Source organism: Uranotaenia lowii, chromosome 1, assembly GCF_029784155.1.
Source record: "Uranotaenia lowii strain MFRU-FL chromosome 1, ASM2978415v1, whole genome shotgun sequence".
Classification (NCBI taxonomy): Eukaryota; Metazoa; Arthropoda; class Insecta; order Diptera; family Culicidae; genus Uranotaenia; species Uranotaenia lowii.
In genome coordinates, this window is record NC_073691.1 from 94,916,262 (window position 1) to 94,943,868 (window position 27,607).

Here is a 27,607-nt window from a genome sequence, read left to right on the forward strand (position 1 = left end):
GAATCTGTCCCTCAACCGGAAACACATCTGCCTTAGACCTTACTATGGTTTCGTGGAATTTGAGCTCAAAAATTAGTTGGAAGGTATTTGAAGACACCTACGGAAGTGACCATTATCCCATCTCAATCTCCCTTGAGGTCTCGACCCCCCAAGCTTCCACGAGACCCAGGTGGAAATATGACGAAGCCGACTGGATCGGGTATCAGATAGACATTGAGAAAAATCTACACAGGGAGGCCAACCACAACATCACATCTTTTTCGAAGCTGCACTTCGATACAGCCAAACAGTACATCCCCAGAACCAGTGGAACACCTGGAAAAGCATCCGTTCCCTGGTGGAATTCGGAAGTTCGAGACGCAGTAAAACTTCGCAGGAAAAAGTTACGATCCTTGAAAAGACTCCCTAATAACGATCCCCGAAAGGAGGTTGCACTGAGTGAATTCAAATCTGCACGCTCCACAGCTCGCTCTACCATTAAGCAGGCCAAACAAGAGTGCTGGAAACAATTTGTCGAAGAAATTAACCCCTCAACTCCATCCGTCAAAATATGGGACAAAATAAAACGGTTGAACGGCTCTAATAGATCCAGCCGATTCCATCTACTGCTCAATCAACAATACTCCAATGACCCTTCCTTACTAGCTAACTCATTCTGTAATTTCTTTTCCTCTGTATCCTCTCCCGAATCCAACTCCCCTCAAACTCAGACCATTGACTTCCATACCCTCCAACACTTTGATTATAACACCGATTTTGACATGTTTGAGCTTGAGAAAGCTCTCGAAAAAGTCAAAGGTCGCTCAGCCGGAATGGATGAAATCGGATATCCTCTGCTAAAAAACTTGCCACCTCTTGGTAAGACCATCCTCCTGAACATCCTAAATCAGATCTGGCAAAGTGGAACTATACCTACACAGTGGAAGGAAGGACTTGTTATCCCCATACCCAAACCAAATCAAGATTTGCATCAATTGAACAGCTACCGACCAATAACACTTTTGGATTGTTCTGGAAAGATCCTTGAACGCATGGTTAAACGTCGGTTGGTGTCTATTATCGAGTCAGACAATCGTCTTGACAGTCGACAATTTGGATTCCGCCCCGGCTTCTCTACCGATGACCACTTGACACATTTAGAAAATTATCTGGAAAAAGCTCTCTCCAAAAGAAATCACGTGGGCTGTCTCTCTGTAGACATCTCAAAGGCTTTTGATAGTGTCAGTCGCCTGAAAATCCTCTCAACGATTAAAAAATGGGGAATTCTTGGCAGAATGGGAAAGTACATACAAAGTTTTCTCACAGATAGAACAGCCAGGGTTTTTATAGACGGAGTATACTCGTCTCCCAGTGTGATACGCAACGGGGTACCCCAAGGCTCTGTGATAGCACCTACTCTTTTCCTAATAGGCTTGCAATCTGTTTTCGGAGTAGTACCCGAACAAGTCGAAACACTGGCCTATGCTGACGACCTCATCATCCTAGCCTCCTCCCCCTACTCACGACTTGCTCGAAAGAAATTGCAACTAGCTGTAAACAAACTAGAAGCCTGGGCACCCTCTGTTGGTTTTACTTTCGCCCCCGATAAATCCAAATTATTGCACTTTGGCCCCAACAGAAGAAAATTGCGTAAAATACCCCCACTTACTCTGCAAAACAAAACTATACCTCTCGTCCGCACAACCAGGATACTTGGAGTGTGGATAGATGATCAACTCAAGTTTACGAACCACATCAATCGTGTTCGGAAGGCAACGAACAACAAACTAAACATCTTAAAGAAACTATGTACCCCAAATGGAGCAGGATCCCGCTCAACTTTACTTCTCTTCCTCCATGGATGGCTCCTACCAACGATGCTTCATGGTATTGGATTTTATGGCCGTAGTTATGATTTCACTCTAAAAAAATTGGAACCCGTTTACAATCAGGCTGTTCGCTCTATCAGTGGAGCCTTTAAGAGCAGCCCAATACCCTCCATTATGGCCGAGAGCGGCCAATTGCCATTTAAACTTATCCTTACCAAGATAATCTCCACAAAAGCAATTAGATGGATATCTCTCGATCGCTGTACAAATGCACCACTGGTTCTACGTGCCAAAAAACTCCTCATGGAAATACATGCCTTAATCCCACCCATCTGTACTCGTTATGATCCAAGAATGCTCAAATGGAACGCTCCAACTCCAAAAATCGACCTATCTTTACTCTCAAAAATAAAAGCTGGCGTAAATCCGTCTATAGTGCTTCCCCATTTTCATCACTTAGTGAATAAGAAGTACAGTACATCACCAAAATTTTATACCGATGGTTCAAAAACCCTTAGCGGCCGAGTAGGTTGTGGTGTATACAGCGGAAACACAAGTTTATCACTTGCTCTCCCTGCTATCTGCTCTGTCTTCAGCTCTGAAGCGTTCGCAATATTGTCAGCTGCTCAAAATCTATGTCCACGCGGTTCAGTTATTTTCTCTGATTCAGCCAGCGTGTTGAAAGCTACTGCTGCCGGTAATATTAAGCACCCTTGGATAGCCGAGCTTTCCGCAGTTATCTTGCAGAAAAACATCACTCTGTGCTGGATTCCCGGGCATTCAAATATAATAGGGAACGAACAAGCTGATCTACTCGCCGCAGCAGGTGGGCATCTCGATCCCCCAGATCAGGCAGTACCACATAGCGATGCCATTCAATGGCTGAAACGACACATCACTCTAACTTGGTCCCAGGAGTGGAATAATATTCAAAACAACAAACTAAGGGAAGTCAAGAACTCAACCGATACATGGAACGATCGTTTACTCTTCCACGAAAGACGACTATTGACCCGTCTTCGCATAGGTCACACCAGACTGACCCACGGATACCTGATGGGCAAGGAAGATGCCCCATTTTGCATTGCTTGCCAAACACCTCTGAGCATAAAACACATCCTCCTATATTGTCCAATATATCAACAAGCCCGCAAAGAAGCAAATCTTGGAATCAGCCTAAGACAAGTTCTTTCTAACTGCCCCACGGAAGAAAATAAACTTTTGGAATTCCTTCGAAAAAGTAAACTCCTATCACAAATATAATCAGCCAAACATTTCTGGCAACACTAGACACGGAGGAGAAGGGATGAATAACGCGAAAGTGTTAAAATCCCAGAAAAACAAAAAAACAAAAAAACAAACGGAATTAAACAAGATAGTTAGAATCTGCTCCGTTAAATTTAGCGTTCAGCATGGAACTCTCAACCCAATCACCGATGGATCCGAACGTGGCTCGTAAACTATTTGACAATTGTGCCTTTCTCATAATCGCCGGCGTTCCGGTGGGCACATCATTTGGAATCGACTTACGTTCGTATGTTGTGGGGGCGGATTTTCGAGGAGTCAAAATGATTCCGGAAGGATTTCATTTCGTTCACTGTGCGAGCCAGGGTCCATACGGAGAAACAGCACCTCGGGTAGGATTCTGTCACTATTTCAAACGGAACGAAATAGTAGTTCGTGAGTGGGACAATGAGAAGGAAGAACTGCGCCTTCGGATACATGAAAACGTCGAACAAGAGGTGGCAAGAATACGGGAAAACCTGAGGAACCTCGATAGGTAAGATCAAAATGTCAATAAGCATCGCCAAAGTCTGTTTCCATCGTGCTTGGTTTCAAACGCCCCGAACAAAGCAATATAACATCAACTTTTGGGTTTTTACATTTACACTAGAGCAGGCATGTCAAACTCGTTTAAGTGTGCGGGCCGCATTAAAAATCTTTCATTTCCAAAAATAATATTATTACCTCTCGTAGCAAAAAAAAATCTTTTTAATATTTTGTGGCAGGAAAGCCAGTGTAATTCTGTGTAGTAGGGAATTTTGTGATGCTTTAAGACGGGGCTACGCGGGGCACATTGACCAAGGCCGCAGGCCGCATGCGGCCCGCGAACCCCCAGTTTGACATGCCTGCACTAGAGCATGCTGTTCTTCAAACAACCATCGTTTCTTTATCAAGCTAGTCAATTGATCAAGACCAATTCAGCGCTGGAAATTTCAAAATACATACCTACTACTTAAATTAGTGCGGCTCCCAAAACCTTTAAAAAAATCAAATTTTTCCTTTCATTAAAAATGTTGTTATACATCAGGTTGTTCTACTTTGAAGCTTGGCTTTTATTTCACCCTCGATATAAGGTACACCGGGGCAAGTGCAAACGGTTTTCACCATAGTTCAACTTTCACATGTCCTAGAAAAATATGTATATCTTCGAAAATTATCAATTATCGTTCATTGCATCACTAAAATAGTTCTCAACAAATTCCCGTTGAAAGTGAAAAATTAAAAAATGTTGATAAAAAGCAACGGCAGTTTTGTGAAAAAATTTCTAAGTTTGCACTTGCCCCGGTTATGGGGGCAAGTGCAAACGCAATGCTTTTTCCAAATTTATTCAAAGATGCGTTAGTGTATCGTTTCTAAAACGAATTTATTACATGTTCCGGTATGTTTTATAAACTTTTTTTGATATATTTCCTGTTTTTCTGCAATATGAATTACTTTTTGGAACTCCATTTTTGCTGACTGTGTTTTAAGCAAAAGACCTTCATTTGCCAAGGCATAGCGGAATTTTTAATATCTGCTTCAGATAAAACACTTTTAATACCCCTTCTGACCATTCTAATATAATGCTGAACCATTTTTGAGATGAATTTTTTATGAAATGGCTGATGTTACATGGCTTAAAGGTGCGTTTGCACTTACCCCGGTAATGCCGTTTGCACTTGCCCCACAGTATGGGTTGACAAGAGTGAATATTATTTTCACAGTTTTCAGGGGTACTGAAAAATTATCATAAATTTTCTTCTTTCACTTGAATATCAATCCCAAACACTCACCTTTCAACGTAAAATCGGATTTGAATGCCCTTTTTTGTAGTCAAAAAAAGCCAAACAAAAACACAATTTTCATGTCTAGTACGTACTTGAATTCGCGTGTAATCAAACAGTGCCGTGTTTATAGTGAATAATTTAAAAAAAGTTTAATTTATCTATGTCAGATTGTTTGTTTGGGCCTAAACAACAACTTCTAGAAGAACAAATATTTTTTAAATTTTTTGTAACAGAGAAAAGTTGATCGTTTGCACTTGCCCCGAGTTTGCACTTGCCCCGGTGTACCTTACATATAAAGCTTATACATAATACATACTATCCTGTTTTAAAGTTTAAAAAATTATTCTCAAATATAAAAAATTTAATCAAATTGCAGATATTTGGCGCCTTACGATTACAATAGTTTGTCTAACTGGACCAAGCTAACGGGAAACATAATCGAACAGACTATCAAAAATCATTCCCCCGAGTGTGGAGTAATAAGGAATACGGTTGAACTTTTGTCATGCTCAGATGAAAATCGTCCAAGAGGAAAAAATACAACCATAGATGACTCCCCTCGGCTTTCAAAAATGCGTTCTCTTATGAATGAAGAAGAACTGCTTCCCAATCTTGAGGCAATTCCGGGTTCAGCTCCGAAATTCACAGAACTTCCACCACGTTGTCCAAAAGAGGCATCCCCAGAAGAAATATCACGCCATCATATCGATTCCATTCTAGCAGTAGAAAAATTGCTTACGGGACGAGAGGAATCAATATTTGCCGAAATTGAATTTTCGTTTGTACTGTTTTTGTGTGGCCATTCCGTAGAGGGGTTGAACCATTGGCGCCGGATTCTATTGCTTCTTAGTAACTCAGAGCTAGCTGTTGAAAAATTCAGAACGTTCTACAAAAACTATTTGACAGTGTTGCAGTATCAATTGCCTCAGCTCCCGATAGAACTGATGGAACAAACGCAACACAATACCGTTTATCTCGACACTCGACGTTTACTGTTGAATTGCTATCAAGGAGGATTAACAACAGTGGCGCAGACCCTGGAAAAGAGCTTAAAAGAGTCACTTTTGTGGAAATTTGAAGATCTGTTCGCCGAAGATCCCGAAGATTTGCCAACAGTTGTTGAACTATAAATTGAATAAATACCAACAGAAAACAAACACACTTTATATATAGGATGACAGTTTCCTAAGTGAATTTAATGATTAAGTGGTTGTTCGAAAAATTAGATTAAAATATCAAAAATAGTGAAAAGTATCTATTCGATCATAAGCAAATTTAAAAATGGACCAGTCATCATCTAAGGTTAATTCAACGATGCAACATTTCTCGGTTGTTGATTGCGCAAATAGACAGATGCGAGGGTGATTTGAAAGCTGAGGTCATTGAACATTAAACAAATTTTGCTTGCGGCAACATCTTTAAAAACAAAATTGACGCTCAAGGATAGCAGTTGAAACCATTTTCGTGGCCAAGTGGAATCCGATGTGTAAGTACGTTTTATCTTTGTTTGCATCATGACTTACCTTAACTACAGATCTTCAAAACCCAAAAAAATGAAATAATTTTTTTCAGTAGTTTTCTTAAGAGCTGGATTTAGTGAAACTTGTTCTAGAAAAATGGAAGCTAAGAGAAAATAGTAGTAAGGTATGAACTTACGGTTTTTAAAGGATTTGTTTGAGATAACGTTTAGTTTCAAAAAATCATATTTATAGAACTGTTGACATATGAAAACATAGAAATGAGACTCGCCGAATGATTTTTAGAGTTACGTGCCAGAATTTTATACATACGAAAGTTGGGAGAAATGCATTACAGTTCTACAAGATTTTCGGATGAAGATAAATGAATACGTTGATATCTACATTAGCATGATTTATTCCACTTAAGTTTTTAGGACATACATAATAGCTCTATGATGTAGATACATGCCATATTTGATATAGTGTATGTATATTGTATGTAAATAATTCATGCTTGTCTGAATTACACATTCAATTGGATAAATTCCATAGCATTTTAGACGCTCAATTAAAGTGAGTAGATTCTAGAAGATGTGGACTTTCGTTTTAAACTTTATATCATGTTTTATGAATTTCACAGCTGATTGTTAGTTTAGAAGTGTTAACAGATACATATTACCTTACAACTAATAGAAATTCAGAATCAATAGTTTCAGCTACGACTTTCTCTGGAAATTTGTCAGAATTGTGTTTTACTTTTTGAAATGATCTGATAAAAACGCTTTATTGTTTCCCTGTTCTAATGCGAACGGACGTTCTGTTTTCGACTAACTAGTAAGATACACTTGACTTTCATACCATTCCCTGGATTGCCAACCGTAATTTAAATTTTCATAAAACTGTAAAGTGTTTCAAAAGCCTTTTTTATTTCTAGGGCATGCGTTTCACTGCACTGTGAAACACACAACATTAGATTCAAGTTTGCGAGTTGATTATTACCTGCAATATTCTGTTTATTAATGTACCTTTTGAGAGATATTTACTGTTGAGATTGATTTATTTTTTTAATTTTATTCGATTTATTATCTGATTTTTATTTATCAACAAGTAACAACATTTGAATTACTTAATTCAAATTTTAAACCAAGTTCTCATCATTCTTCAATGAAACTAAACCTTTATAAGATAAAACTGAAATCAATTATTTAACAAATTGCTTGGACAACTGGGTATACACATTTTAATGCTTGACGTGTTCGCCTCGCTGGGGGAGCTGAAAAATAGGTTCATTAGATTTGTTTAGGAATGATCACAAAATTACAAAAAAAAAGTTACTTGTTCGAAATGTTTGCCAAGCGCAGCTCGCGCCACTTGCATCAAATCCGGATTTTCCGCTAGAGTATCGGCCAGAGCCGCCAGTAACACATCTGAAATTACAGTGTAAAGAAATGCAATTAAGTATATAAACGTTCATGCGCGAGGATTATCATCGGTGACGTTGGACTTTCTTTTCTCTTGATAAGTTAGTAATAACATATTCATTTATTTGGAGTTCCGTCTCACGACATAATCTGATGAACAATATTCCTCCAATTCACTCGGTGCATGGCAACCGTTCTCCAATTTCTCGGGCATCCCACATTCGTGAGATCACGATCCACTTGGTTTAACCACCTCGCTCGTTGCGCCTCTACTCGTCTCGTTCCTATCGCATTTGCAGCGAACACCTGTTTTGCAAGACAGTCGTCCGTCATTCTTGCAACTTTACTGCCCAGCATAACCGTCCAGCCTTCACCATCTTCTGGATACTGGGTTCGCCGTAGAGCCGCGCGAGCTCGTGGTTCATCCTTCGCCTCAACACTCCGTTCTCCTGCACGCCGCCAAAGATGGTTCTTAACACTCGTCGCTAGGTCCTCCTCGAGCAATATTCACGTCTCGTGCCCGTAGAGGACTACCGGTCTAATAAGACTTGTGTACAGGTTACATTTTGTGCGGGGGCTTTCTCGAACGCAGTTGCTCGTGGAGTCTATAGTAGGCACGACTTCCGCTGATAACTCGCCGCCGAATCTCACGGCTGGTGTTCGTGACCTTGTTATTACTGGACGGGCTCGGTCGGGATCGGATCCGCAGGCCAGCACATAGTCTTGGACGTATTAATCATCAACCCGATCCTTCCTGCTTCGCGTTTTAGTTTGCTGTAGATTTCCCTCAACGCCGCAGATGATCTGCCGACAATGTTAATGTCGTCAGCAAAGCAGATAGGTTGACTGGATCTATCGAAAATCGTGCCTCGCCTTTCGCCAACTCTCTTCGAATAACGTCTTCTAGCCCCACGTTGAACATCATGCAGGATAGACAGACCTCGAAGCCCCCTGCACTATTCGAATGAACTCGACAATTCCCGCGAAATTCGCACACAGCACTGCGTTCCATCCATCGTCGCCTTGATCAGTCTGGTTAGCTTCCCGGGAAAGCCTTTCTCGTACAAAATTTTCTATAGCTCTTCACGGTCGATTGTGTTGTATGCGGTTTTGAAGTCGATGAATAGATGGTACGTAGAGACTTGGTGTTCACGTATTTTTTGGAAGATATGCCGTAATGTAAAGATCTGATCCGTCGAAGACCGTCCTTCCATGAATCCGGACTGATGACTTCCCACAAATCTGTTCGCTTGTGGCGTCATGCGGCGGAGCAGGATTCTGGACAACACTTTGTAGGCGGCATTGAGGACAGTGATCGCTCGCTGTGATCTCACAGTTCAATTGGTTGCCCTTCTTGAAGATACCCCCTACCTCCCTCCAATCCTCCGGTAGATGTTCTGTGTTCCAGATCCAGACCATCAACCGATGGAGGCAATCGGCCATTTAGATGGGTTCAGCTGCGATGCCATTTTTTCCAGCCGACTTGTTGCTAATGGCGAATGGCTTCCTTAACTTCGCTCGTCGTTGGCGATGAACCTTCCCCCACCGTCATGGTCTTCTGCATGTGCACCGTTTAGGTGTTCATCGAAGTGCTGCTTCCACCTTTTGATGACCTCCGCCCTTATCCCGGCACATTCCGGGTTGCAGCATGAAGCCTTGAAGCCGTTGCAGGATGCGTTGAGCTTCTGATAGAACGTTTCGTCGAGTTCGTTCCACATGCCCGATGACGTTCTCCGCAACGCTGGTGATGGGTGTCTTGGTCATATCCCAAAAGTCCTCGAGAAGGGCTTCGTCAAACTCGCTCTCTGCCGGCAACGCTGCTTCAAGCTGCTTTCAATTGTCGATTTGAATTCATCTTCTTAGCCGACCTGAGCGTTAAAATCTTCGATGACGATCTTGATATCATGTTTTGGACAGCGCGCAGCGGTTCGTATTCAGAATTCGTCTTTGTCGTCACCGGTACTTCCGAGGCGAGGGCTGTACACGTTGATGAAAACCCTTCATGCACTAGAAGCACAGGAATGCTAACTTTGCTAACAGGCAGCGAATTTGATAATTTGGCCGGAATCGAAAATCAAAATATTTAATTTCTGGGTGTCGTTAGCATAACTAAGTGATGGTTTTTGCAGTGAAATGGTTGAATTTTGTTGCCAACACAGAATAGACGTCAGATTTTTGGGGAAAACATCTCAGTTAAAAAAAATACACATTGAATGGTGGTGAATGGCTACTTGATGGTTTGAGAAAAACAATACATGATCTTAAAAAAGACTTTAGCTTTATCTCTGCGACCAGATTATCAATAGTAAAAATCTCAAGAGGTTTTGTTAAAAAGCTAAAAATATATCCGAAAAAATATACCAACCAAGAATCTTTTTCTGCAAGGCCGGCGATATGCGGCCATGGGCACCCTCGGATTCCAGAAATTCGGTGAGTTTCTCCAACGCGTGCTGCGACTGTTCCGAGCCTCGAGTCAGCGACTGGGTAAACATCACTTTCGCCAGCTGGTAGATTACTTCTTCCAGCGAATATTCGGCGTAAAGGAAATCGGCCAATCGCAATCGTCCGACCACGTCGTCATAGTCTTGGGTGGATTCTGTTGAACGTAGGTTGAGGTCATTATCATCGACATCTTGTGCCATATTGTGAAGATTTGCTACTTACCGGACTGTTCGTTGAACTCATTCATCTTCAGTAGTCTTGGTAAACGTTCGATAACCTTGAGAATTTCCGGCGCAAGGGTTGTCTGTTGGGATTGCTGATGCTGATTCTGTACATTATCTTGTTCAGGCATTTCAACATTTTGGTCATCGTGCAGCGTGCTTACCGTACTGGACGTGCTGGTGTGTGGTGGCTTCTCTTCACTGACCTTCGATTGAGTATTAGGCTTCATCGGTCGGCTGGAATAGGTGTTTTGCAAATAATCGATACCAAGTCGAATATCACGCAGAAATTTGATGGCATTTTCACGTGTCATCTGCCGATTAAGGGAAACCAATTAAACACATATTTCAAATGAAACAAGTTAAACCATTTTACCAATCCTTTCTGAATTAGCTCTTCAACGGCTCGTGCAACACCGACTTCATCGCCTGTCCAGAAAACGTATTGCGCCATGTCGAAGGCCGAATATTGTCCTCCGCTATGCCTCAGCAGGATTTCAGCATTCTGGATTTCAAATATGGGTTAAAAATCGTTAGTGTTATTAGTGAGTGCGAGAAATAGAAATACTCGTACATCAGAACGCCGTTGACCATTATTTGTGAGAGCATCCTTTGCTTCGGTATCATCATTCGGCATCTGTTCCGGCTGTGAAAGCGCATTGGGTTGTGGGGTTTTGGTAGCAGATTCCATTGAGTGCTGTCCGAATGTTAGGCTTGTAGAGCCCGGATGGAGCTAGTTGAAAAAAAAAACCGGTTTAATGAGTTATCAAGTTCCTAAAATCTATCTAAAGATAAATCATTTTAGGAGTCCCAAAAGACCCAACAGTGAGCTTAAATGTAAATAAAAGTGAATATGATTGATTTTATTAAGTTAAGGAATGTGAGAGGTTTTGTTAAGCGCAATTCAAAAATTTCATTAGGGGAAGTGATAAACAACAATAATTTTTTCTATCTTATTCGTCTAGCTGACTAATAAACAGAGATTGCCCACCGGTATAAAAAAAAACAAAATACGATGGTCAAATCGTCCGCAAAATATTTTGACCGCAAGCTGAGAGAAATTTTGAAACATTACATTATAGACAGCAAAACGAACTCTTTAGCGTGTACCTGACAGGATTCCAGCAAAAAAAAAAAATTCGTTGAAAAGTCTTGCCTGGATGTTGCAAACAAGAATAAAATAAGAAAAAATTGATGTCTAGTACTTTTTTTTATAAACGAACACAAACACATACAGGATCTCAATGAAACTAATGTTTCCTCGAAGAGATTCCTTTTTCTCAACTCTACAGGGTGACAAAAAAGTCCGGTCACACTTTTTGGGGTCGCCTGTAGCCTACACGTTGCATCTCTCTGGTGCCTTCTATATGTCAAATGAAAGCGCTAACCTTGCTGCCCAAAGTGGCAGAGTTTCGTTTCTGTGCAGTTTGTTTACATTGAGTTGTAAGCCATGGCAGAGTTAAGGGCAGCTGTTATCGCTGCTCGGTTTGGCGCGCAGATGACGAGCTTATTTTTTCGGACGAGAAGCTGTTCGTTTTGGAGCAAACAGTCAATCGCCAAAATGATCGAGTTTGGAGTGTGGCCCGGTTCCAAAATAAGACGTCAGTCTTGCTTCCTGATATATGGCGCAGCATCCCACACCGCAGAGGTTGTTCAGGCGTGGTGTGAGGAAAACTTGACCGATTTCATTTCGAATAATGAATGGCCTCCGTCGTCTCCGGATCTGAATCCACTGGATTATTTCGTGTGGGGATACATGATGTGTGAGCTGAACGACTATAAAATAGCAAATTTGGAGCAATTCAAGCGAGTTATCACGAAAATCTGGGACGAGATGCCGTTGGAGCAGGTGCGCGCCGCTTGCGACGACTTTCCGAGAGGTCTGAAGCTGGTTCGATCAGATAAAGGTGGTGTAATTCCGAGATATCGTCTGTGAAGTATCTTTATGAGTTACTGAATGTAGCTATGAAAGCCAGATTCAGATTTTCTTCTTATTCTTTGAGATATTGAGGTTTTCCTGTGTGACCGGATTTTTTGTCACCTTGTAAGCGTTCAACTTTTCAGGATATGATTGGCTAGCATCTTACAAATGCTGAAACCACCAACCCACTAAAAATGTACTATGTATGCCGTGACCGGGATTCGATCTCATACCCGCTGGCTTAGAAGACTTGAAGGCTATCTTCTACGCCACGGGCTGCGGCAATCGGATGAGGCTGATAATCGATTGAAGTGCAGAGAAAATTAGAAGGTTTGAGTTCAAATGAGAGAAACCAGTGCTCAGAAAAAGTGAAAATATGCTAATTGTTGCAATTTTTTTAGCAGTTGTGGAATTTTGATCATTTCCACTCCAAATGCAAAGAATTCTCTCTTGAGGTCAATCCCTGGACTTTTACGCAAAAACTGTGGTGGAGTGATAGAAACTCAAATATGTATGTTGATTTTGTGCAAAGGAAGACACACGGCTAAACTTAACATAAATTCTATCAAATTAAATTTTTTGAAAAATTTCGAAGATTAAGCTTCAGTTAATAGAAAACGTTATCAAAATTAGCTTGAAATTTAAAAAAACCGGTGTTTCATATTATAAATTATAGATGGCGCACGTGATGCCCAAAAACTAAAATCGGCATAATTCTTAATTGGACGCTACCTCAGAAACCACTTGACAGAACGTTACAAAAATTTACACATATAAATATTAAACTACAGACCCCGTTCGTTTTTGGCAACATGCCCGAACATTTCGTGTTGCCAAAATCGAACGGTTTTTTTTCTTAAATTTTTTTTTATTTTTACAAAATAACTATTTTTATTATCATAAACATTATTTTTAGCCAATTTCCGACCATTTTTGGTATTTTTTTAATTATTTTTTCTCATGTTTTTGATGCATTTTGCACTATTCTTGTTTTGATAATAATCTATTTGATTTTTTGCCTTATTCGCTATTTTTTTCATTCTTCATCAGTTTTCAGTTGTTTTTTGTCATTTTTAGTCTTTTGTTTGAATTTTTTTTTTTGAATTTTTCATGTTTTTGTCAAATTTTAGTACTTCATAATTTTCTAAAAAAACTTTTGATTTTTTTGTTGTATTTTATCATCATTTTAGAACGTAAAAAAGTTTTTTCGGTGTTTGTCTGAATTATAATGGTCCTGTTATAGCGAAATCCTATAGGTGATGTTGTTTCTAAAAACGGTTCGGTTTTGGCACATGTGCCAAAATCGGATGTTGCCAAAATCGAATGTTGCCAAAATCGAATGTTGCCAAAATCGAATGTTGCCAAAAACGAACGGGGTCTGTACTAAGCAGCTTCGCTGAAATTGCATCAATTTTCATGCATTCAAAAGTTATTCGCGAAACAAAGTGTTGCATTTTTTTCGAATACACTCCCCAAGCAACCAAAAGTTCGGATATAACTTAACCCTCATCCGCATTAGGGTGTCATTTTGACACCATTGCAAGTTTGAAGGCTTGTAACTTTTTTCAGAAACTTCAAAATACAAAAATTTCTTCGGGGACCCTAAATGAATTCAAAAGTTCTTCAATATTGCATCTTTACTTTTTTTATGGACGAACCCTGGAAGCCTGGACAAAAAAACTCCCTTTTCCGACTTTTGGTGTCATTTTGACACCACAAAAGTAAAATCTATTTAAGTCGTTTGAATTATTATAAACTTCATTTAAAACTTATATCAATAGAAACCTTGTAATGTCAGTAAAATATGTTTAGAACATTATATACAGCTAAAGTTACAAGTTTTCTTGTTATTCAGCATGAAAGAAAAAAAATCTGAAAAAACATGCCTCACGAAAACTGCTGTAGTTTATATGTTACACGTTCAAAAAAATATTTGCCTTATGCATATGAAAGCTGAAGTTAATGCCTACATCATGAAGACAAGAAATATTTTTTTAAATTTTTTTTAATGAAATGGTCACAAAAAGTTCAAAAAAGTGGTCTAAAAACCCTACTTTTCATTCGATTGCTAGTAAATACTGTTTGAGCGATGGTAGAGTTTTGAAAAAAATATGACTACAAAATGTATAAAAATTCTAACATTTTGCTGTCTTTAGATTTTTGATGCAACAAAAATTGAATTTACTGGAATTTTTCAAAGTTCACTACTTTGCGCGATTTTTTTACAAATTGAAATTTCATCTGTTTTTGTGGTCCACCGTCAGGTTGTACCCGGAATATCAGTGCTTTTACTTTGTTTGGACCAACCAAGAGTATATTCATTGGAAAGCATATTTAATCTTCATTCTAGTGAGGTGCAACAAATCACGCTGTGAGATTTCACAAAAATATGAAAATTATAAACGTAAAATCATTCCTGAATTTCTAGAACTACAGGCACCTCGTCCAGCAAAACGTGTTTGTTTGCTCTCCGAGTAGGTACGGTGGGTGGTGATTCGGGCAGAGAGCGAAGCCGACAAACGAAATAATGATGCGTGTCGTACATTTCTTGGTTGAAAATATTCTATTGAGAGTAGTTTGCATTTGCTAGTCACGACACGCATCATTATTTCGTCTTTCGGCTTCGCTCTCTGCCCGAATCACCACCCACCGTACCTACTCGGAGAGCAAACAAACACGTTTTGCTGGACGAGGTGCTTGTAGTTCTAGAAATTCAGGAATGATTTTACGTTTATAATTTTCATATTTTTGTGAAATCTCACAGCGTGATTTGTTGCACCTCACTAGAATGAAGATTAAATATGCTTTCCAATGAATATACTCTTGGTTGGTCCAAACAAAGTAAAAGCACTGATATTCCGGGTACAACCTGACGGTGGACCACAAAAACAGATGAAATTTCAATTTGTAAAAAAATCGCGCAAAGTAGTGAACTTTGAAAAATTCCAGTAAATTCAATTTTTGTTGCATCAAAAATCTAAAGACAGCAAAGTGTTAGAATTTTTATACATTTTGTAGTCATATTTTTTTCAAAACTCTACCATCGCTCAAACAGTATTTCAGAATGGGGGGGGGGGGGGTCTTCTTGTCTTCATTATGTAGGCATTAACTTCAGCTTTCATATGCATAAGGCAAATATTTTTTTGAACGTGTAGCATATGAACTACAGCAGTTTTCGTGAGGCATGTTTTTTCGGATTTTTTTTCTTTCATGCTGAATAACGAGAAAACTAGTAACTTTAGCTATACATAATGTTCTAAACATATTTTACTGACATTACAAGGTTTCTTTTGATGTGAGTTTTGTTTAAATCGGTCTAACACGCCAAAAGTTATGACGATTTGAGCTTGTGGTGTCAAATTGACACCACAAGTGCTGATTAGGGTAATGAAGTCTAATGCGGATGAGGGTTAAGGAACGAACTCATAAGTTCACATAGAGCTGTACAAAAGTTCTGTGGATCTTTTTTGCTGTTCAAAGTATTGTTGTTCCACTCTTTTTTTCTATTTCTGCGATAGCTGATTTGTGGGAGGGTACCACTGTAAAAAATATTACAGAATTCAAGAAAAAAGTAAGCATTAAAACAATTTTTCTTCGTAAGGATTATTTATCGACTGAAATTAAAACGGCTGAACAAGCGAAAATCATTGAAAGATGGTTCAATAAAAAGTTGTCAAAACAGACATGTTTGGACCACCAAGTCGCCAGAGCGAATTTCATAGATTTCCTTCGGGCCCGAGGAAAACCACCCGACGTTCCAGTGAGGGATGTGTCAGCTATGTTTGAATCTTCCTATACTATGATAAATACACTGCGATTCGTTAAATTATTAAAAAATGCGAAAATTACTGCTAGGTAATTAAAAAAAAAGTAACTTTAAAAGTACCCGTAACTTCTTCAATTTTCAACCGATTTTGATAAAAAAAAACCTCTTGAAATCTTAGTTTTGAATTGACATTCATTTTTTCACCGATTGTGAAGATATGAGTGAAGAAACATCGCTCGAAATTTGAAGAACATCGGTTCTCTAGGTTTTGATTGGCAGATCAAAAGCTGCAAAAAAGTCGGATTTTTATCAAATTTAAATCAAGTCGTTATTTGTTGTTCAATAACTTGACAAGTTTCTATGATTTCCTTCAAATAAAATTTCTGACGTGCAGAAGGTTGCTCATGCAAGCAGAATTAAATAATGGTTTACTTAGATTTCAACTAAAACATATAAATTTTTGAACAAAAAGTACTTTTCTTCTTGTGAAGCTTCTTATCAATACTCAAGAAAATCATTTCGTCAACAAAAAAAAATCGCTTCAGGATAGTTATTTCGTCTGCTTAAATGACCAAATGTCTCGAAATATTTGTAAAAGTTCGTGAATTTCTCGAGAAACGGCATGTTTTGTTTTCTTTACGCAAAGTGTCATGGCGGCCAATTTTTCAAGGCAAAAATGAAAATTTCAAATATTTCAATAAATAGACTTTCGAGGGATGCGTATACCAAAGAAGTTTTTTATCAAATAGGATCGTTTTAGTTTGTAATCAATGAAGTGATGAGATTCCATGTTTTTTGCAATTATTTCCTGTTTTTTTTTGCACCCTTTGTGTTGTTATCTTCCCAATGGAGCACATATGATCCACCTCAAAACCCAAATTTATCGAATGGGTCATTAAAGTAGGCTTAAATTATGCATCTTTTGTTCTAGAACTTTTGCTGTAAATCAATATTTCTATTTTTAAAACGTAAACAACCTTGTGGGAAGGAAAGGGTTAAGGCCAATAGAAAATCAGATTTTTTGAATGTTACCATCGAGTCTTAAAATTTCGCTGAAACATTTTTTTTCTCTAAACAAATGCTTTTTTTATAATATTTTCTATCATAAAGTCACAAATATCAACCATACTTTTGGTCATACGTGAAAATGAAGTTCAGATGATTGCTAGCAAATTTATTCATCTTTAATTTGCAAAATGGAGATTTCAAGTTTATGTTACGCAGTCCGAGATATTTGAATCTTAGTACAAGTACTTTTTTTTTATTTTTCCAAAATTTCATATTTTGAGCATAACTCAAAAAATGTTCTACAGAGATTTTTTGAATTTCATTTTTGGATTCAGCGTCCGATTTCACATTAAAAATGATATTCTGTTTACCTATTTCAAAAATGCTGTAAACTAGTGTTAACTGACACTAAACTAGTTTTTATCGTGCAAATTCTATAAGGGAAAAAGAGAGATATGGATGGGTTTTATTTCCTTTTGTAATGTCCAATTGAATAATTTTATTCCGTAGAGCTAGGGGAAGTAGGGACATTATAAGCACCTATTGATTTTTATCTATTGCCAGCAAAAATGAGCTTTGACAAGGATGATTAGCAAAACTTCCTCAACTTGATTCAAGTTCTTAATTCGAGTCAGGATTATGCTAAAGCGAGATTTACTTTACCATTTTTGAATGTTTTTCATAGAACATAAATTCTTCAGATTTAAAACTCAATCGGATAATAAATACATTATTTTTTTAAACTTGTTCTGAAACACTGATAATCTATTTTCTCAGTTAGAACTACAACAGGAAATTAATGTATGCAGATGTTAAATACATACGATGAATACCGGGATGAATTCACGTTACAAATGTAAACGATCATAACGCAACTTTGTTATTGGGCATATTTTCATCTTTTATTTTCATTCATTTTATTCAAAAGTAAAATGATTGAACTTGAAACTGATGATTGAGCAAAAAAGTCAATTCGCACCACGTTGGAATCTATTGCCGTTTCGAAAGCTACTTTTTGATTTTTTCTCAATAGTATCCAAAAAGTTATTTTCACATAATCTTGAACGAATAAGTAGGTATTTGCACATGCTTTTTCCTAATCAACCCACTTGCATCTAATTTATAAAAAAAATTACAATGAAATAAAAGAAATATTTTTCTTCCTAGCAGCTAAGTCACTACTTTTTTGTGATTTTAAGCCAATATGGATCATTCATCCCATGCACATTGTGTGAAGGAGAGAAGGAGGCGTTCGGGAGGCCGAGCAGTACGGGTCGGTTTTGTGTGCGCTCCGGTCGCGTTTACAATAAGCATTATTTTGATTTCGAGTGCTAATCGAGGGTTAATTTTAATACTTGGTACTTGGTACCGTTTGGTCTTTTTCCGGAAGTGAATTGGTCAGATTCCTGATAATTAAGAAGTTTAGATTTATGATGATGAAAGTTTTCCGAAGAGGCTGTGCCGCAAAGTCGTCGATTTTTTCTTCCCCGTTATGTGCGAAAGTTCGTTGGCGTCGCGCGCGATTGTGTTTGTGTGTTATTCCTGTTTTCGGCCTGCTTGGATTTCCGGATAATCAGAGAATGTGCCCAATTGAGGCGATCTTTTAGGACGTGACACATACCAACTTGCTAGATTAAATGAAAATTTCGTGGTTTGCATTAATCTCTGATTGACAAAGTGATTTTTTGGGTCTGATGACGTGCTTTGCTTTCGACCATAATTTTTCATTCTGGAGAGGTGAAGCGGGATTTTCTCATCGTAATGGATGAGATCTTGACTGGATCGATTGACTGTAGACCAAACCGAGGATTGCCGTGGAATCCTTCAACCATGGAGCAACTGAACGACCTTGACCTGGCAGACGATATTGTTTTGCTCGCCCAAACACAACAAGACATGCAGAGCAAACTCGATGACCTCACCGAAAGCTCCAAGGCAGCAGGTCTCAAAATCAATGTCGGAAAGACCAAGTCGATGGAAATCAATACAGGAAATCGTTCCAATTTCGTGGTAGCTGGACAACAGGTTGAGACAGTGGAGTGCTTCCAGTATCTTGGTAGCCAGACTACGCCTGATGGTGGTACCAAGAAGGACATCGAAACCCGGATCAGAAAAGCCCGATTTGCGTTTGCGAGTCTCCGAAACATCTGGCGGTCACGCCAGATCTCTCTACGAACTAAGATCCGAATCTTCAACTCAAACGTTAAATCCGTATTGCTGTACGGGTGTGAGACTTGGTGCACATATGCGGTGACGACGCGAAAACTGCAAGTTTTTGTGAATCGGTGCCTGCGGAACATCATCCGCGCTTGGTGGCCTGGCAACTGGATCTCAAACGTTGAACTTCATCGCCGGTGTCATCAAAAGGCGCTAGAAATCGAGATTCGAGAACGTAAGTGGAGATGGGTTGGGCACACGCTGCGAAGAGATGAAAACGAGATTTGCAGAGAGGAGCTTGACTGGAATCCAGATGGGCATCGAAGAAGAGGCAGGCCCAAAAGCTCGTGGCGGCGAAGTCTAGCCGCTGAAATCCGCACAGTTGACGAGAACCTTGGCTGGCAGCAAGTGAAGACGCTGGTTCCGGATCGCCAGCAGTGGAGATCTTTTATCTCAGCCCTATGCGCCGGTCAATCGGCGCTGAACCCTTAGGTAGGTAGAAGCGGGATTGAGGCTTTGAAAGTTTTGTTACGTCGTGCATAGGTGTTGGTAATTTTTCAGGTTACAAAAGTGGAATGAGAAAAGTGCGGAGAGTATCAGCGATAGAATGAGCTGGAAGAGTGGATTTGCTGAAGAAAAAACTGTAAGAGAAAGCGGGCTTTTTGTTTTTGGGTAGTGTTTTGCGAAAGCGTGGGATTCGAAAGCATATTCGACACCGTAAAAAAAGATTATGGAAGAGATTAGCTTTTTTAAAGGAAGTTTTATCCAAATGGATACTCAATCCCGGTGGAAGAGTTTAGGTTGTATTGAGAGGTTTTGTATAAATTGTAAAAATGATCTCGGTCGCGTTCAACAGAGTTCAATAGTAGACTTGGTTCATATTTTTATGATTTGCAAGTGCAGTGAGCTTTTGTGTGTGTGGGTTGAAGACGGGGTTTCGATTGCTTTGTTTAAAAAAACCGGAACACAAATTGACTTTGAGTGTTGTGAATATGAGATTTCTGTGCAGAATACCTAAAACACAAAATCCAAACTAGCTGATGATTGCAAGAAACTGTATCCTTTTAAAAACTTATTATAATTATTTTATATTCTAATTGTATGAATTATTATTTTATTTCTTTTAAACATTGTTGCCATTATATCATTAGATATATGCTTTTATTTTTATTTTATATATTCCAGTATTATATTATTCCTTATTCTTCAGATCAATATATGATAAATCATATATTTTAAGAAGGAATGCATCTGGGGATAACTTGAAGAAACTATTGCAAGCGGAGTGGGTTGCCAACCATTGTAGGTTTCTGAGGGTTGGATGCCTTCCTTCGACGAACCATCGGCCGTGGAAGCCCCAGAAGTAATTCGAAGGCCGAGCCACACAGATATAGGCAGGACCTTGCTACCGATGGGGGAATCATACATACATACATACATACATATGGTTAATTCATCCCATGCATATATTTCGTTTTCCATAAAATAATTTGCCTTAGTTCCACTCCAGCCACCCACTTTTAACATAAAGAAAGTTTGAGAAACTTCCGTGGACAAGCTCAAACGTCAAGTGATAAATTTGTAATCTACGAACTGATTTTCAGCACAAATTTTCGGCGATGAGTAGGTAGGACGACACTTTAAACCAGTTTGCATTTTATTACCTTCATTAACTTTCCCTCGCCGTTCGGTTGAGTATTTTCATCCTTTTGCTGTTGTTGTTGTTGTTTGTCGTCTAGCGTGGTGCTCTCATAATGATTGTAATGATTTTCATGATTTTGGTGGTGTTGTTTTTGCAGTTCCGCTTCCTGCTTTCGGTGAAACTCTGCCAACGTTTTCAGAAGCATGCTTTCAGATGCTTTTTCAAGCTTTTCGGCATAATCCCGACTGTTATCATCGTTAGCGTCGCCATCGTCATCGTCACCATCGTCATCATCACCGTCATCATCGTCATTATTATCATCATTGGCGTTTCCACTACGCTTATCACCTACATCCCGCTCGTTGTCATTTTCTCCACCCTCCTCGCTCTCGCCACTCCGTCCCTCTTCATCGGATGAAGTAATCACTGCCGATGCCTGAGCTTCTTCTTCCAATTGTTTTTCCAACTGAGGTAAAATTTCTTCCTTCGTGTTAGCCCCACCTCTACCGGTGTTGCCCTTAAAGGAAGTATCAGTTGCCAATGGCACCGTTGGCCCTACCTGGTGTTTTAGATGTTCCAGCTCAAGAACTTCTTCGTCAATGCTCTGGAAGATAGAAAAAAAAACACAAGAAATTGAAACCTGTATCGTGTAAGAACAACAAGCTACAACTTTATTTTCTATAGGGCATGGGCGGGCATGTACAATAAAAGTTTCTTTCAAGGAAATTTTGTAACCGTTTTCTTTCGTACCTATGTGTGATTTTGAAGAAATACTCTAAACTTAGGCACATTGAGCTGGACGCATTCTAAACCTGAATGGCGAACTGGTATGTAATACTTCATCTGGTGGTCAAATCTACTTGTCTTCAACTAAAATGAATAGGAATATACTTTCAATGGAATTTTGAATTCAGATTTTTAACTTCATATTTTGACAGTTGGCTTAGAGTAGGCTTTCCAGAAGCATTTTTTTTGAAAAACTGTAAAAACCGGGCAATTGATTTGAAATTTTGGTATTTGGGAAGAATGACGATGACAGCTTCCATGAACCGGTCAATATCCAGGCTAATCTGAATAAATTCCAGGCAATAACTCAAACTATTAACAGGGTTTTCTTTATCGGCGCCTAAATTTTGACAACTGAGCCACTTTACTTCACACAGCAAAACAAAAATTTCTCAAAAAAAATTTTTTTCGTATTTTTTCATGGAAAATTCCGAACTTGTGTTTGTGTCCCTGGAAGGACCCTTGTGGGGTTTTTTAATTGTAACTTCAAGACCAATGCTTCTAACGATTCAACACTGGAGCTTCCTTGATGTACTGAAGACGGCCAACTCACAGGTCTACACCTTTGAAACATCCCATATACCAAATACATCTTGTAGGAGAAACTCTTAGCTTCAAGATGAGATACCGGAGATGACCCAAAAATAGCACTGTTATACGTTTCATATACATTACACTGAGTAACAAAAAAAGATTTTTTGAAAATAGTCCAGGGTTTTCCAACTGAATTAGACTAATATTGACGCCCTGAGTCCGAAAATGACCATGGTTTTGTTCAATCAGGTCAGGATATTAGAATACATAAATTTTTAAAAGTCGATTTTTCGCCAAAAAAGTTGACCTGATACAGCAAAATCAATGTGATATTCTAACTCAGGACACAAAAATTAGTCTAAATCAGCTGAGAAACCCCAGACTATTTTTTGGCTGTCACCCAGTGTTATAGAATGATCGTATGAAACTCGAAAAAACAGCATTTACCTACCAAAGTGGAGGCAATATACATACAAATTTTTAACTTCTGGCTAAAACGATAAAAGTATACGATTTCGACACCATATTCATACATACTGAAAGAATGCAAGAGAGCACAATTTTTTTCCTCTCAACGCATGCGATCCGTTGCCAGCGACTATATTTACTGCCTCTGTCATAGGGCAATTCTTGCAAATACACCTTCTGATTTTTAGCAATCTGGTTGCACTGCTTGTCGCTGAGAGAACAACAAAGCTGTTCTCTCACTTGACCCACACGAGAGAAAGCAATGGAACGAAATTGTCTTCAAAACCTGCAAACATGGCGGACTTTAAATCATATCCGATTTAAACCATTTAATCCGACTTCGAACAACGATTTTTACGACCTTTTACTTGCGTTAGTTGGAATTTCGATTCGCAGCAACGTTTTTAATGACTTGATTTATCATTTTTAATGCGATTTCATGTTTGCTGGGGTTTGGAACGTCATTTACGGAAAAAAGTGTAAACGAGCATCGTCGAAGGCTGACTGAAGGAATATTTTGAGGTCGTGTGAGGCAAATTCGTCCCAAACCTGGTTTTTTTCTTTTATGTTATCACCTGTTATCCAAGATGCCATAGAATGTTGGTACCTGTTAAGGAGGTTCGATCTGATTAATTAATAGCAGGGTAACGGTTTTGAAGCTTTTTTAAAAAGTACAGAAACTTTATTGTCACCCTGTCTATAACGTTGGCTACATAACATTAATTTCGATTTTTTTTCTTGTGTTCGAGGTGAACAAATTTTTTATCGATCATCTTTTATCGAAGAAACCACAACTGGAAATAATTATGAATCGAAATAATTTCAATATATCAAATAAGAAAACTATTACCTATGCATACTGAACTGTTGTATAAAACAGATTTAAACGTAGGAAATTTCGGCCCAATATGATTAATAGACAGGTCAAAATCGAGCCAATTGGGGTTTTTTGGGCTAAATCACAACCACTAAATATTGGTGGATCTAGTTGAAATCCTACAATTTGCTATGGAAACCCCTTTTACTGTGGTAGGAGGCATATGGGAAAACACGCCAACTAGTTTCCAACGTATAATGACTCCTACCCAACATTCAGCGCAGGGGTGCCATTTGAAAAGATGTGAAAAAAATTAAATTAAACACGGTTTTGGTCAAAGTTGTTCTTTGAATTTTTTTTTCAGCAGTAAGATGCAGCTTAAAAAGCTTGAGTTCAGTGCAACAGTGAGACTGTAGAATTTTTTGGACAAAAAAGACACCTTTTCCCTACTGATTTCCGAGGCTGGGTCATTCGGCCGAAAGTCAAGAAACCGGAAGCCATTCGGCCGAAGGTCATTCGACCGAATGGGTTATCAGGCCGAATGGGTTATTCGGGCGACGGTTATTCAGCTGAAGGCTATTAGGGCTGTTCCTTTCTCAACACGGTCTGAACACAGCATACAAGAGCGGCAACACCCTTAAGGATCGGCTGGTCTCCTTGAAGGACAAGATTCCGCAGGATGAGAGATCTGGAATCTATGAAATTCCCTGTGAGAGTTGCCCAGCTGTTTACATTGGCCAAATTCGTCGCAAATTTAAAGTTCGACTTAAAAAACATAGGAATGCTGTAGACAACAACAGGGTCAATGAACCCAGCGTATCTTCCCACGCAACGGAAATGGATCACTCCATAAACTGGGAAAAAGTGATCTATAGGAGATGCGTAAGAATAGCCTCACATTTGAACGCATGGGAGTCGATGTTCATTAGTACTTCCGAAAAACCGCTAATGAACGAAGATGACCCACCAATTATGTCGCCGCTTTTCATCGGACATCGTCCTGTAGATTGGCAACATGGAGTCCGAAACCGGTCGACAAAAAAGGTAATTTTGAATACTTTTTTTCCGTTTGTAAGAACGTCAAGTGCCGTGTCCTGTAATACGTCGTGTGTTAATTGTGTAGTTAAGTTCTTACGTTGGAACAAATCCGCTTAAAATGAGCGAATGAAAGGTCGCTGGGCCAAATAAGTGATTTTGCCGACGGACTTCTACAGTTCATTTCAAATCCCGCCTAAAATGAATAAAGAACTTCTATCGACCATCTTTTATTCATCTATATTTTTAAGGGAAAATATAATTTAAAAAAAGCATTTTATGTAAAAAATTCAATTTTACCGACGGTATAGTACTAGATTTAATAATTTTTAATTCAAATTATAAAAGTTAAAAGATTATTTACCACAATCGTAATGTTTGTTCTTTTGTTTGAAATTAAAAAATCAAAGTATCCAGCAAAGTTACTGAAATTAGTAATGTAGGAATAAAATAATCAAAATACAGTGAATCCCCGATTTTGTAAGCCCCATGATGCATTTTAGGGTGACAAATTGGGGACAGTGACAAAATCGGGTAATTTTTAAAAAGCACTCTTTTTAATGATTCTGCTCAAATTAATCAGATACATCATTATTGCGTCGTTTAAAACAGTGTAGGTTGTTTTTTATGCTATGAGTTAATAATGAATGTGTTAAGTCTCTTTTTCATCGAAATATCATAAAATTGCATTGGTTTGTTTTTAAAAACACTCTGATTGGATTGGTAAATAAAAATAAAAACGATAGTAAAAAAAATTAAAACAATCCCTAGTTATTAAAATCCCAGAGAATTTTTTTGATAAAAAAATAAAGATATTAAAATAAGTTTAAAAAATGTTTTGTTCTAAACAACTTCCAATAAAAAAAAATCAAAACTGACAACTGGGGGAGCATTCCTTCTGCTTATTTGGAATCAAGCTTTTCGGATATTTGACAACATCGTTGATTGGGCTGATGCTTCTGATTTCTCGATAAATGACGTCATCTTCTTGTGGCGTATTAGGGATATTGCTTTGAAGAAAGCTCAATTGAGGCCCTCAGAGCCAAAGGGGTATAGGAGAAAAAGTGATCGATTGAAAAAAAAACTTTGTTTGGTGATTTTTTTTTCAGATTTTTTAAGTTTTATTTACTGTTGTGTTTAACCTTAAAATGAGTAAGATGAACTAAGCTTACATCAATAAAGAGAGCGAGAGCAAACGGAAAAAGGGAACTTGAAAACCCTATTTTAAATAAGGAAATGCATTCTTGTTCATTAGTATTTTGAACGTGGAACCGTATAATCGATCTTTTATTAAAACTATATTTTACCAAATTACCATATTACCATATTCCATATAGTAGAAAAATATATGGAAATTGGAATAACGCAACCACTTGAAAGCGTGTTTTCCCGAAATAATCTATTTCGCTATTATAACTCTTTGGCTCCAAGGGTCCAAAAACAAGCTTGTTGGTCATATCGATGATTTGTTGTGTCGTTAAATTTATGATTATTTTTGTATTTACCAACTTTATTACTGTTCAAATGTGAATAAAAACACTTGTATAAAATCGGACATATTTTCTTTGTGCCATTCGTAAGCCGCTATCGATGTGTTGTATAACACTGTTGTCCCATCCATCCATCCCAAAGGGAGTATTTTTACATCAATTATAAAATAGTGACAAAATCGTGTCAAAAAAGGTGACAAAATCGAGGGCAGACATAATCGGTGCGTGACAAAATCGGGGACTCACTGCATAACGCGCTCCAAGCTTAAATCAGCTCTGTCTTCGATTCTGAGTTCATTCCTACGACTAAACACAAAGAATTCGAGCAGGTGTGGGTCAAAGCTCGCATCTTCAATGAAACCTTTATGGCGATTTTAACCAATCAAGTCTCCAATTCTTAATTGATGAAGAGAATGAAAGCATTCTCTTGCCGATCTGTGGTGATAATGAAACACTGCAAATTCTTTTTGGTAATCTGGCTTTTTTGTGTCTCAATCAAATTAATCATGTAAAAAATGCCTGAAGTCGATATCTGGACTAGTTATTCTCAAATCTGACTGATGTTTTTTGTGTTGTAGAAGCTTCAGATCCAATTCGGAAAAACGAAGTCTACCACACTGCTATCGAATTCTCAATCAAATGTCCTGATCAAAAACGTTTATCAGATGATTATGAGTTTATAGAGACTTTTGACTTTTTCATGCTAACTATAATATGATTAAAACAAAATTACAAGTTGTTGATTGGCAAACAATATTCCGAGCTGAAAACTCAACAGACAATCAAGTGTAGATTTTTTTACAAAATTCTTGGTAATATTCTCAATGATTATGTTCCAACAAACTTAAAGCGACGAACAAATAATAACAAAAATCCGCCATGGTTCACAAAAGAGCTTGTGCATTTAAGAAATAAAAAGCAGAAGGCACATAAAAACTGGAAAAAGAATCCATCATTAGTCACTAAGTTAGAACACCAAGAAGCCAGTAACTGACTATAGCAATACGCTTAAGTATTTCTTTCCAAGACTATAACATACAAATTGAGCAAAACATGAAATTGAACCCAAGAAACTTTTTTAGATATATGTCAATACAAAATTAAAAAATAATAGTTTTACAACTCGCATGCACTTTGGCAGCATAGAAGGTCAAAATTCCGACGAAATTTGTAATCTATTTGCCGACTTTTTCCAAAATATTCACACTAGTTTTTCCAAGCAAGATCGTGATACTTCCTTTCTTAGTTATTTCTCTGATTCAACGGCATTAACTGTAGTAGAATCAATTTCCTTTGAAGAAATATGTAAAACCATTTCTTCCTTAGACAGCACTAAAGGGCCCGGGCCTGATGGAATTCTTCCACTTCTTTTAAAAATTCTAGCAAATGAACTGAGTATGCCGTTATTCCTTCTATTTAACTCTTTCTTGAAATCAGGTGTTTTTCCTCAAGTATGGAAAGAATCATTTCTTGTACCCATATTTAAGTCAGGAAAAAAATCTGACATAAAAAATTACAGGGGTATAGCCATTTTATCGTGCATACCAAAACTTTTTGAAACTTTAGTGAATGAAAAAATAT

General features: G+C 38.3%; 2 protein-coding genes across 4 annotated transcripts in view; one reads left to right on the forward strand and one right to left on the reverse strand.

Moving 5' to 3' along the window:
- The first annotated feature begins 3,138 nt into the window (after window positions 1-3,138).
- LOC129740384 (protein AAR2 homolog) lies at window positions 3,139-6,319 on the forward strand. The gene is made up of 2 exons (XM_055732044.1): window positions 3,139-3,588; window positions 5,235-6,319. The coding sequence occupies exons 1-2, from the start codon at window positions 3,221-3,223 to the stop codon at window positions 5,986-5,988; spliced, it is 1,122 nt and encodes a 373-aa protein (XP_055588019.1). The 5' UTR covers window positions 3,139-3,220; the 3' UTR covers window positions 5,989-6,319.
- A 396-nt stretch (window positions 6,320-6,715) lies between these two features.
- The window catches only part of LOC129740381 (probable WRKY transcription factor protein 1), a 45,532-nt gene continuing 24,640 nt past the window's right edge, over window positions 6,716-27,607 (reverse strand). For 2 of the 3 annotated variants that reach the window (XM_055732039.1, XM_055732038.1), the window contains 7 exons: window positions 20,919-21,500; window positions 10,977-11,135; window positions 10,779-10,907; window positions 10,404-10,716; window positions 10,105-10,335; window positions 7,654-7,745; window positions 6,716-7,591 (listed from right to left, as the gene is read on the reverse strand). In XM_055732039.1, coding sequence (XP_055588014.1) covers window positions 7,559-7,591; window positions 7,654-7,745; window positions 10,105-10,335; window positions 10,404-10,716; window positions 10,779-10,907; window positions 10,977-11,135; window positions 20,919-21,500 — 1,539 coding nt within the window. In that variant the 3' untranslated portion in view covers window positions 6,716-7,558. The remainder of the gene's footprint in view (window positions 7,592-7,653; window positions 7,746-10,104; window positions 10,336-10,403; window positions 10,717-10,778; window positions 10,908-10,976; window positions 11,136-20,918; window positions 21,501-27,607) is intronic. The other variant, XM_055732040.1, reaches the window with a different exon arrangement.